Here is a 13,239-nt window from a genome sequence, read left to right on the forward strand (position 1 = left end):
CTGAATTGGTTGGAGTGTAAAGTAAGCAGAGAGCAAATGTAAGGCTGGCTCTGTTTGTAGGGACTGGGATCCTAAGGGTGAGTCTTCTGCATGTTACAGCAGGGAGTGAGGGCAAACATGTCTGGGACCAACTTTGCATGAAATTCTTCATATGAGGTTTGGCTGAGAGCATTTAGCCCTGTTTGACAGTAACCTATTGTTGTGGGGTTGGTGGGCTTTTTGGTTTGGTTTTTTGAGTGGTGGTAAAGTTTTCCAAAACTTTCTGGGATGCTTAGTACCAATTGTCATGACTGAATCTTAAGGTGCTTAAAGTTTTGAAAGGAGGTCACTTTGGCACAAACTAGGAATTTTAACTTAGGATGTCTTCTTAAAAAACTTTTTACCAGCTGGTATTTTAGAAATAGTTACATTACATCTGGATTTACTGATGCATTTTCTGCAGGGAAGCCAATTATTTATACAGTAAGTAAACGTGGAATAAAAATTTCCAGTATCTAGATGTATTAACCTGTGCTATTTCCTTTTCAATCTATGCTGCATGAGTATAGCATCAGATTTCACATCACATACACTTGAAAATGATCTTCAGCAGTTTGTGCTCAGGGTGTCCATAATTCTGAACAGTTCTGGATGGAGCATTTTAAATTATTATAAGCATAACATCGAGTGTAGAATAACATCAGCTCTGAAATACAAAGGTCTAACTTGAGGTTGAGAGTTGAGGAGAGTTCAAGGTATGGAGTTTTATCTGAGCTCCCTGTAGTATTTCTTCTTTTAATACTTAAAACAATTGCAATTCACTGCAGACTCTTTATCTGATACTTCATGCATCTCCTTATTTGTTATGCCTCTGGGCTCACAGGTGGGCATACATGCATTAACTGTTCTCTAAAGCCAAGTTTTAATTAAGTGAAATGGATATTCAGTTTCAAATATAATGCATTTCCAAAATGATGGGTGTTTTTCAAGGACGTACATACAGCTGAACTCTGCATAATTTCTTGTGACACGATTGCATTTCTTGGAGAGAGACTAAGGTGGGAAAATGATCTTTGAGACCTGACCTGAACAGTATTTCTGTGAAAAGAAGTCAAACCCAAAAAGAAGCAGTATAATTAGAACTTCCTAGCATGTTTCTTTTTTCCCCTTTTGGGGAGAACTGCCAACCCCGAAGGGCGGGCAGCTGTGGCACTGCGCTGTTATGTTGAGCCCATGGCTGCTCCACAGCCTGTCCCCCCCCCGCCAAGAAATTGCTGTGGTTTCATGTTACTCAGAAAACTTCTGTGGAATTGCTGCTGGGCGAAGAGAAGGTTCCTTTGCTCTCCAAGATGCCAGTGCCACTGAGCTGTGGCAGACTGGAGGAACATCTCTGGCCTCAGTGATACCTGAGAGGTTTTTCATCAGTCCTCTAAGAACGATTTGATTCAATGTTCACAATGCCTTTTCTTGCTCTGTATTTAACAGCAGTGATCTACCCAAGGTTATCTGGCTCAGCACCTGCTCTTGCTGATACCCTCTTGTTTTGCAGGCAATGCACTTTTGAAAGGAACTTTCTTGATCTATTTACAAAGGGTTCCTTTTGCATTTCTCTTTGTGTGAAACATTCATTCGTTGTTTTCCTCTACACACTGGGATTGAGCATGGATGTGCTTCTCGCGTGCATGTATCTGAGGAATACCAAACTTCTTCACAAGATTTTTTTCCTTCCTGTAATACATTTTCCTTTCCAGTTTAAGAAGAAAAACAAATTTAATTTAAAAATATCTGAAGTTTGGGAAAGAGAAGTTGAGTTTTTAATTAAGTACTCCAGAGCAGCAATTTTTCAACATTAATTGAATTGTTTGTAGTGGATTTAAGCAACACCTTTTCAGGAGCCTAGACCCAGGGAGGGGGAAAATCTGTTAAGGTCTTAATGGCTAAAGTCAAGCTGGTATTGAAAAGCTGCCTGGGAAGCAATAAAAAGAAATGGCCCTCAAAATACAGCAAGAGAGAGAGAACTGGTCACTAGTGGAGGATAGCACTGGACCTTGCAGGTTGTTTGAACTGCAGTTACTAGTTGGTGGCATTAAATGCAATGGTAAACAGATTTATAATAAAAGTAAGAAGTATTTTCCCTTGTGCTGTGTTCTGGAGTCTCCTTCCTTAAACTCCTTGCTGGAGGTGAAACCATAAGATGGTAGATTTACAGTGCTCTCTGCTGCTGAATAGCTTCTTGTTGCTTATTTTGTGCTACAAGATTGACATTCCTAACCAGGAGCCAAAGGCTTCATGTTCTATTTGCTTCTATTCTTTGCATTTTCATAATGCCGCTTTTCCTCTTTTGTGCACTCTTTTTCAGTAAAGGCCCTGTGGTTTGCAATTTATTAATTTCCTATTTAATATTTAAACTTGCTGTAAGGATGTAATTAATCTAACAAACGTAATACTTCATTTTATCCCTTGATTATATTTCTGTTAGATTTGGCAGCCTGTAAGTTTTCAGTATTATGTCCATGCAAGACAAATGTGAGCCAATAGTTCTTGGTCTCCAAGGCTAATACTGAAATATCTGAACTGCTAAACATTCAAGGAAAGATCTTCTCAGTATAGAAAAATTTATAAAATAAGGCTACAATACTTTTTTCATTTTTAATAGATTAAGAAAGATGTCCTTTCTGGAAATGAAGACTTAATGGGATTAATGGGATTTTAATATATTAATTTTCCACCTGGGAAAATAGGAGGAAGGGGCTATATACCGAGCTATCTCTCAGCCTTTTATTTATTCTCTTGGGAAACATCTGTTTAAATTGCATATTTTGTAGAAAAGATTGAGTTTTGTGGCTGAGTGTTCAGTAATTTTCTTGATGCATTTTATTTTGAAAGCCCTACCTGTGTAGAGGAAGTTAAACTGACAGCAAAAGAATATTTGTGCCTACCCCCCCAAAGATGATGTAATTTATTTGTTTATTCCAACCTATTGTGGAATGTACTCTGTACAGTTTTCCTTGTAGGAAACAAACACGAATGTAAGAATGCTGATAAACCCTAAATTGTTGCTATAAGAGAGCCAAATGCCTGTGGTGTTCTACTGCTCTTCAGACACGTGCTGATTTAAATGTCTTCCCATCAGAATATGGTTTTGTTATGGAAGGAAATTACAGTAACAAATCTTACCTAAGTTGCTTGATACTAATGATGTACACTTCATGGCGTATCATTGGCAACACTTTAGATCAAAGATAATCAAAGTTCAGAGTTGTGAAATAGAGCATAGGATTTACAGAGTTGGATATGTCAAGATTGCCAAGGTTCTTCTTTTTTTTGGACTTAAGTATTTGTCTTTTGATTGTGACATATTTGTGTTTTGAGGGTTAAGCACGAGTTTTAAGTCTTTGATGTGTTGTCCCAGCTGCTAGTGTGAGAAAATTGTAGTTTAAACTGTTTGATTTGTTTTATATGAACAATTATTTTTGGTTTTTTGAGGCAGGCTAGTCAAGAGAATTTATTCCTTGTTCTGTAGGCATCGGAATAAGCTCCTAGATGTCTTGTCTGACAAGACAATTTTGGGCTATCTGTATCATTAGTCTGTGGTCAGCTGTGCCATTAATCTAGGCAGAGATGATTACTGGAATGGATTTTGTCTGCAGAAGCTTGTGGGGGCTGGTTGATAACGTGACACTTCCTGACACCACTTATAATGGTGTTGCATTATGTGGGTGGGATGAGATTGGCCTGTGATCAATTTACTCTTCTGAAAAGAACAAGTCAGTAGAAAGAAATGGCACTGCAAATGTGGAGAGAATATTTTTAGAAGGGGAGTATTTCATATGCACAAGGAGTGCTCCAAAGGCTGATGATATGAAGGGCGATTGAATAAGACACCTGGGTAACTCTTTTCTACACTGGACTTGCAAAACTTTAAAGACAAAGGGACTGCTCAGAGATGGAGGACTGACTGAAGAAGACGGCCATTCTGCCCCTGGAACTGTGGCTCCTGTGGCATGTACTGAGACAAGAATTGCATGTCCAAGTGACAGAGACTCGTGAGATGTACACCTGCAGGTCTCTGGCTTGGTGTAGCAGTGAATTGGTCCCAGTGGGACTAATATTCTGGAAGTAAATTGGAAAGAGAAAGCTTTGCTCAGAAGGCTCAGGGGCAGCCCAAGGACATTGCAGTAGTGACTGGAGTAAATCTGGTTATGGGGTTCCAGCAGTGTGCAAGAGAGACGCTTGTGGTTGTCCCTTATAAAAGCTCTGGTGCTGAATTGAGGAGAGAATTGGAAAAATTGTCCTAATAACATATTCACATTGACGTTTTGTCTCTGCTAGAGTGGGGAAGTTAAAACTGCCTGGGGAGAAAGTAGAAGAGACAAAGGGAAACTATTTTTCCTCCCCACCTTGCTGTTGCTCGTAAAAAACAGTTTTACAATAGAACGAGGAACATATTCTCTGTCACTATTTACTTCAGATTAAGTATTTCTGGTGTATGGGTGACTTCCTGCTCTGGCCGGTCATCAAGGTTGTTTGACAGCAGAAATAGAAAAATTCTTTTGCTGCCTAGGGTACCTCATAATAGCAGTGGTTGTGGTGGAAGGGACTGAGGAGTCTGCAGGAGGGCTTGGCTGTCCCACTGTGTTAGTGAAGGAAACCAGTGTAAGACCCAAAATAAATCTTGTTAATTGTTTCAATACTTTTGAATTTTGCTAACAATTGCATCTGGCTTTCTTTTTTTTGTGTTCAACAAGAAATCCTTCTTCCAAAAAGGAAAATAATATTAGGCTCAAAATTAATATTGACATAAATACTCAGTGTTTTTTCTGTCTTGCAATATACCCAGTGGTGGGAAAGTAGAAGAGAAAAGAATTGAGAAGGATGAAATGTTGCCTTTACTGTGTTGTGAGAGCTCTGCCCACTCTTCTGAGGATATCAGTGTAAGGCTTCCATGCTGTAACCAAAAGAGCTTCTTTATAGTTGGACATGGCTTTGAAAAGTTGCATGTTATGCCATGACTTTCACATCAGCAACTTTACTTGCTATTTGAAAACTCAAGACATAGTATGTAATTTTTAGTTTGAAATGTTTTGTGGGGAAAAAATTCCTATGGTCCTTGTGATATTTGGACTTCGTCACAGATGAGCTGTGCTTAATCTCTAGCTGTAAACTTTCACATCTTAATCAAGTTGTGTTATTTTTGTGTTGCATTTGATTTTGGAAAAGAAATATATTGAAAACTAAAATATCAAACCCATATCAAACCATTAAGTTTCTGACTTTAAATGTAAAGGCTTGCTGCTCCATACATGCTGCAATAGTGCAGCATCTCAGCCTTGTCTGGTGTGACTACAGAGCTGGACTTGGCATAATGCAGCATTACTGATCTGGTAGCAGAATGTGCAAGAGTCTTCCTGCCCACAGCACTGCACTAAGTGTTCTTCTACAGAGCTTTCCTTATTCTACCTCCACATTTGGAGTAGACAGCGCACATTGATTTTTATTTTTCTGGGTTTTGTTGTATCACTAATTATCTTTCCGTGTTTACAGCACTCTCTCTCCAGAGCAAGCATACAATTTCTTACTTTGCCCTGTTCTTTTTGAATATTGCTTTTAATATAAAGAAGAATACAGTGTATCATCTTTGTTCTGTTAATAGGAGGTATATTTTGAGTAGTTCATGCACTTCAATCTTTGTGGAATATAGCCTGAGAGAAGAATGAAGGAGAATTTTTACATATGGAAGAAAGTTGTGTAGTCACATTCACGTGTTAAACTACTGTCTATATAAGGTTGTAATGTTTTTTTTCTTTTGATCCACCTATGCTTATTATTTTTCAAGATTGGTTCTGTTCTAATTACATGAATGGAATTTTTTCTTTGGTTTGTTCTTGAAAAATGGTCATGTTGTTAAGTTTAATTTGATATGCTTTCAATCTCATGAGTCTTGCACTTTCGGCTTATAATTATGAACACAGTTCTGCAAGATGTCCTGGTCTGAACCAAATGGTCAATAAAAATGAGCTTTTGTTGGGAGTGAAATACTTCAACTTGTTCTAGGGATTTTTCAGGATTGCTTGGAGTGTAGCCTAAGAAGTTTTGGCAGCCCTCTGGCAGACACATGAAATACAGGCTGCACCAAGTTAACAGCCAGAAAGAATTCTTTTTCTCCTGGTTTGAAAAGTTCTTGACTTTGAGATTAATTTTATCCTGCTGCTGTACTTTCCTGCTGTGGATGGGTAGTATGCACACCTGCTTCAGTTAGCAGGAGTTGTGGAATTGACATCTTGCATGTTAGAGCAGAGAGAGAGACGCAGGTGAGGTAGATAAACCAGTACTGATTGTAAGGTTATTCTCAGGCATAGAAGAAAAAATCCTTTTGCTTTTTGAGTACAGTTTCATTTTCAGCATGTTGATTTTCAGCAGGTGGATTTCAAGATGGACCTTTCTGACACTGGGTACTTAAACAAATTCTTTGAATGGTTTTTTGTAAGCCTTTTAATTCCATCCAGGAGGGAGTGATGCTTGCATGGTTATCTATGTTTCATTGCAGTTTGTGGCTGATCTGTATTTTAGTCTGAAAGTTATTTATAATACATAAGAAAGAAAATTACATATTCTTCCAATAAAGTTGGAGATACTTGTAAGTTTCAATGTTGAAAAAAGCTTCTGGTTTCTCCTTTGAGTACTGTAGGTTCTTGCATTCCTGCCCTCATTATTTTTTCCTATTTTAATTCCTTTACATCATGGCTTGCTATTTTTTGATAGAAAAATACCAGAAATTTATGGAGTCCTAAGCATTCTAATATAAATAATATTAAAAAATTAATTAACTCTTACTATATTTTTTTCTTGCCTGATACAGTCTAGATTAATATTAAGTTATGTAGCTAGCATTTCAGCATTATTGATTTTGACAGTGTTAAGCTAGTTTGGGGTTCTTCTTGAATTTAAAAAAAAAGAAAAAAGGAATTAATTGAAAATGCCTATTCTCTCATTCAGTCTTGGAAATGGGACAGATGACAGAAAAAATTGAATAGATTAGTTAATAAAATTTAAATCTGAAAACAGTCACTGGTACAACAAATGATGAGTGGTTTATATTTAAATGATACTCCTGCTTTTAAAAGGGATCAGTAGGGAAAGTAAACAAAACACAAGTACACTAGTGGACCAGTGCTTTGTATATAAATGTGATTTTTGGAAATAAGCCTGCTAGTAGTGTGTTGGTATCTTGGCAGTGTAAATAGTGATCTTTTATTTTGTTTAATTTACTGTGTGCATCTGCAGCTGTGGGCACTGTGCAACACATTTAAACAAGACTAACCAAACCCTGGTGAATATTTTCTTATTACTTTGGAAGCATTCAGGTTATCCAGTATCTTGCTGCATAGTTATGACCTAACTGTCCTAAATTTGCTGCTAATGTTTTCAAATATGGTGCTTCTCAGGCTGTGAGCTGCTTTTCCTTGTGCATTCACATACTAAAATATTGTTGAGAATGATCCTAGTTACTCAAAAATAAAAACCAGATGTTTAATTTTCTATTTATTGTCACAGCTTATAGGGTATATTTAAGAAGTCCGCATAATATCATAATCCAGATTTCATTTCAAGGTGTTTGGTAAAGTCTGTACTTCTGGTTCTTGTCAGTGAAAAACATTAAAGTCTAAATAAAACTAGTTGTTTGGGGATTGAGATTTCCTGCTGTGAATGTTGCCTCATGTTCTAGATTTCATTTAATGCAAATTTTCTAATTTTGTTTTTAGGTCAAACATCCGGCCAGACTATGCAGACACGAGCTTTCATGAGTTCAAAATGCACACCTTCAGTCGGGTGACATCTTGCAAAGTCTGTCAGATGCTTCTGAGGTATTGTAAAGGTTCTTTGGGTGCTGGTCTCCCCACTTTCTGCCCCTATAACGTCAGGCTGGATGGGGCTTTGAGCATCCATGTAGTGAAAGGTGTCCCTACCCATGGCAGAGAGTTTGGATAATCTTTAAGATTATCCCAACCCAAACTCTTCTACGATTTTATGTTGCATATTATTGATATTCTGAAAAATGAAGCCACAGCATTTTAGCAAGGGCATTTGAGTGTGGGTGGTGCCTTTAAGTACAGGCATGGGATATATGGACTTCAGGTATGCTCCTCCTTGTCATAATTTTTTTCTTCGTTTAGCAATGCTTTTCCTGACTAGTCAGACTGACCTGTATTTTCAGAGATTTTTTTTTGTTTTTTCCCCTCAATGCAATACAGTCTAAGTGACTGTGAGCAGTGGTGCAGACCTGCTAAACTTAAAAGTCAGGAGGGCTAATTCCTGACTTTGGAGAAGTGTAGTTGAGTTACTGGGTCTGCACCAAGTGCTGATGCTGTGGAGCAGCTGTTGTGCATTCAGGACTCAGCCCCCAGGATGCTGCCTGGGTTCTCCATGGGCCACCAGCTGGGTGCTCCCAAGTGTGGTACAGAGACATTTAGAGGAAGTAGCAGCTCTGAGTATTACCTGAAGTGTCCATGATATGCGTTTTAAAAACGGCACAAATTTAAAGTCAAGAATATTTGCTGTACAGCCTAAAACCTACTTAATGCTTAAATAGACCTTGAAGCTTACAACTCTCTTGAACTGGATGCTCTTCTTCATGGTGCATAGGCAAATTCCCACTGAGATGAAGTGAAATGTAGAACTGTAGTAGGATGGATGCATAATGGTACAATTTCAAGTGTACTGTTGTGAAGTAGCTTTGGCTTACGTGGAAATGAAGGCTATTCTACTGGTAGTCTGAAAGAACTGTCTGGTTGTGATTTTGAAATGGCTAGTAGTGACAGAAAGCAGATGAACTGCTTGTTAGTCAGTTGTCACATTTTCTCAAGCCTTTAAGGACTATCATTATGCAGAACAACAAATGACTTCTAATACCTTCTGCCATGTCTCTTATGTCCTTTATGTGTGGCATTTGTCACCTCTAATGTATCACTACCTAATTTTATTTTACAGGGGAACATTTTATCAAGGCTATTTATGTTCTAAGTGTGGAGCTGGAGCACACAAAGAATGTTTAGGAAGACTAGACAATTGTGGCAGGGCTAATTTAGGTGGTAAGTCATTTTAATTGTTAGAATACCATTTTTAATTAGGACATAAAACTTGCTAGATATAATTAAGGTTTAATTTACCTCTAATTTGTGTTTATTGTAACATGCATACTTGTGAAGCTACCATTTATAAGCACAATTAGAATTGCATTTAGGATTCATACAGATTTTTATTGCTACTAAATTGAAATGTTCCAAAGCAGGAGAGAACTGTTACAGGTCAAACCAAATTTCTTCATCAGTGTTGTATACAACAAGGAATTTCTCTCGTTTCAGTTGTGGACTGCTTATAAATAACCCCTACAGTGCAGCACATCATCTATCATCCTTGTACTTCTCGCTTTATGTCAATTTTTGTGTTTTCCTCTCAGTTCCTAAAGCTGTTTGTGTTGCCTCAGCTTCCTCTTTCATCTCTTTGGTTTCCATGGTTTCTGTCCACTCACAATATTCACAAAAAGGTGATTGATGGCTCTCTACTTCCCACACCTAAGAATGATATTTTTTTCTTCTTTTAATCAATTGCTTTGTGAATTTCTTCTCTGGCCACTGTCACTTTGCACTTCCCCTGTTGTTCTGCTCTTTGGGACTTTAAGGAATCTTTTGATTTCAACTACCATTTGGCCTCCCACAAATAACTTCAAAAATTTGACGTCTTCCCGTTCTGCTCAGTATTATACCTGTAAATCTCTTTCTGACATCATCTGGATCTCTCTGCTAATGCTCAGTGTTAGCCCCCAGCACTGGCCGCCCTTCCCTTCCCTGTACCTGCTCTGTTGGTGGCAGTGAGTTTGTTACACTATTGCCACAGTCATAAAATCCTAGTGCCATTTTTGACTTTTCCCTCTGTCCAGCTTCTCAAATGTTCTTTTTTCTAAAGATTATTTTGAAGTGCTGTTGTGTTTAAAAAAGAAAAGCCATTGGAGGCACATAATGATTTCTGGAAAGTGGAGTTTTATATGTTGGACAAGTTTCTAGTCATGTATCATTCTCACTACTTTAAAACCTTTGTATTCCTTTTCAGAATTATTTTATCATAATTTGTGAAGTTTCTCATGTCTCACATACTTCACATAAGCTAATGCAATGTCTTCCCTTGTGTTATTTTCTTTTTGACATTAGTATCTACAATCTTTGTAAAATGCTGTTGCAGAGATAATCTCTCTCCCACTTTTGAATTACGTGATGATTTCATGCACTGCTCTTTATTAAGCTGCTGTTTCCAAATTTTGACTCTAGCTTGTTCCTTTCAACATTGTATAAGCTTGTTTCTGTCTTTGCCCCTGTGTGCATTACTTCTGACTTCTACTTGGCTTTTGGCTCTCTGTGCTAATTACCTGTCCCAGTCTTACATGAAATCAACAGGATGGCAGGCCCTGAATTTTGCTGGAGTCAGTAAATTTTTTTTTTCTCAGCTGCTTTTCTGTGTTACAAATCGTCATGCTATCCTCCAAGTCTGAACTCTTTGCAAATCATCTTTTTGTAGATCTAAAAACCATACAAGCAGTCACAGTATTTGTGACTGAAACCCCTTTTGGAACACAGATTTTTCACAGAACCTGCTGCAGATATTATAAGGAAAGTAAATATTTAACATTATCTTAAAAATGGAATGTTTTACAGCAGTTACTTGAAGTTAATAGAGTGGAAAAACAAACACGTACTGTTCTCTCCAAAAGGACTGTCTTCTGTGGTACAAACCACCCCTACTTCCATTCTTTTTCTTTGTCTTGCTCCTTTTCTTTAATCACTTCTGTATTTATATTTTAATTGGATAGCTGGCACCCCAGGAGGCAGGAGCTTGTCTTTCTGTTCCTCTGTAAATATCTGTGGACACATATGGTGCAACATACATCAGTAAGAATGACCATAAATGCCTAGACAAGAAAAGGTCTGATTTATTTTAATTTTCCTGCATACTTAAGCGATGCTGTAGAGAGAACAAAATAATGGTAACATTTCTCCTTCTTTTTAGTGGAATAAATTATAATTTTTAAAATTCAAATAAGCAGAATGGTGGTTTGAATTTTACTTTAAATCATCTTCCTGATGTTTGTAGAATTATACTGTATTGAAATTGCAAGCAACTGGATTGATAAGATCCTTTTTTGTGTTACGTGTTTTGGTTACATCCAGATGTTCAGCCCCCTGTCCTCTCTTCAAGCTTCACTTTCTCTTCTTAGTCTGTTTTTTCTTCTGTGCAAAGACTCTGTGACTGCTGCAGCTCTCATACAGGACAGGAGAGTTGTGTATCTCCTACCTGCTCCTGAGGCAGAAGGACAGGAGGTGCTGAGCTGTCTTTCCTTCATCTGCTCTGTGGTCATAGCTGCAAAATGCAGCTCTGAAGTGCAGCCCTTGCTGTACCTCCCCTTCCTTTAACAAACAGTGAGCATGGAAAGGACAAGGGGTTTTGCTTACCTGGCTGAAAATGTGTCATCCCTCCACCTGACAGAGGGACTTAGGCCAATGAGTAGGAAACGAAATCCTCAGGTTTTTCTCCTCTGCTTTCCACTTTTACTCTTTATTTGCCTTTTTGAAGAAAGAAGTGTTGATTGAGCAGTGCTGGCTATTCAAAATGAGCACAGACCAAGGAATGGTTTAAGGAGGAGCTTTACCAGTACCTGCTTCCCTATGTGGGCCTGAAAGGGATGAGACAATAAAAAAAAATCTCTAAAATATTGATTAGTGCAACTTCAATTTTTTTTTTTGGAGCTGTTCCTTTAACTATTCCAAAGCTATACTGAGAAATGAGGTCTCCCATAAATTATCTTTCATGCTAAGCTATGAAATGTCATTAAAGGCATGCAGACATAAAGATATAATGTAAAATTCAACATCTTCACTGCACTTTGTGGAAGAAGCATGCTCTGTAGGCACAACAATCTAACATGTTTTTAATTTTGAATACTTTTCTTTTGAAATATTTAGAGAAATTAATTTATGGTAAATATAATATTTTTAGCAGTGTCCTTTGCAGCCCCTGTGGGGAATGAGCAAAGGCTTGTACAGCAGCAAAATGCCTGGAACACTTATTGTATTGCTATGTTTGGGCTGTTTTGTTGTGTTGGTTTGGTTTTTTCTCCCCACATTATTTTCTAGGGGACTATTACAGCCTTTTCCACAAGGTATAATGTACATGAAACTGAATCATCCTTTTGGAAACTGGACATTATTATTCCCCAGTCATGTGGTGTTAGTTATGGCCGCAGACATGGAATATATATCTATATATGTGTAGATATATGTATTTTCTGTTTAGTCTGGTGTTCTGTCATTCTGCCAGTGCCATTCCAGATGCTTCACAGCAAAGTGCAAATCCTCTGTGTGGTAGACAATGTCCAGGAATGATGCTCCTTGCTTGATCCTGTTAAACTTTCTTCCTTCCTTTTTTGGTGTTTGAAGAGTTTTTACATCTTGCTAATGATTTTGCATTTCCCTTTTTGGAAATGTTCCACTGCAGTTCAGAGTGTTAGAACAGTGAGTTCTCTGTGAACATGTGACTTCAGGCTTTTGTGAGAAGTCTTGACTGACTGCTTCTCTATGATAAATTATTTTGACTTCTTAATAGTGTATTCTCTATATGGAACAGTTTCATTTTTTAAACTGTCTTTTTATGAGTGTAATTTTTTCTATGATTCAAATATTTTTCATTCCTATTCTGTAAACCTCTTGTACTTCGAGAGGCTTATTTAAAAAAAGGTGATCAGAGTTCAAAGCACCGCAGTGGGAATATGCCATTAGGTTTCTCAAAGGCTTTTGAATTTTCCTCAGCATTTTCTGGTTTTGTAAAGTTTAAGGTTCGGTTTCCTTTATAGACCATGAGCAGATGTTTTTGCCAGCCTTTCTGAAATGATGCTTAGAACTTTCCTGAGTGGATTAAATCTTCTTAAATTTCATTCCAAGTTGCACTTTGAGAAAATTCAAAAGACACACATCCAAAGATAGATGAAAACTTTTGAATGACAAAATTATTAAGTGTCAGATTTAGATGATACACTTACGAGAGAAACATTGACAAAATCTGAAGATGAATTGCTGTGTTCTCATACTATGCCTTATACACAAACATATGCCAGTTCTTAAGATGTTTTGCTTCAAAGAAGGCCAGTTCAGCACATTGTAGAAATTTTAGTGATAAAAGATGCAGAGTTAATCAGTTGAATTAATAAACAGAACA

The 13,239-nt window shown here is 37.5% G+C and overlaps 1 protein-coding gene across 1 annotated transcript in view; it reads left to right on the top strand.

The window, feature by feature from the left end:
• Nucleotides 1-13,239, top strand: part of VAV3 (vav guanine nucleotide exchange factor 3) — a 147,523-nt gene that overhangs the window by 77,849 nt on the left and 56,435 nt on the right. The window contains exons 16-17 of the mRNA XM_058808132.1: nt 7,743-7,844; nt 8,968-9,068. Coding sequence (XP_058664115.1) covers nt 7,743-7,844; nt 8,968-9,068 — 203 coding nt within the window. The remainder of the gene's footprint in view (nt 1-7,742; nt 7,845-8,967; nt 9,069-13,239) is intronic.

This window comes from Ammospiza caudacuta, chromosome 7, assembly GCF_027887145.1.
Source record: "Ammospiza caudacuta isolate bAmmCau1 chromosome 7, bAmmCau1.pri, whole genome shotgun sequence".
Taxonomy (NCBI): Eukaryota; Metazoa; Chordata; class Aves; order Passeriformes; family Passerellidae; genus Ammospiza; species Ammospiza caudacuta.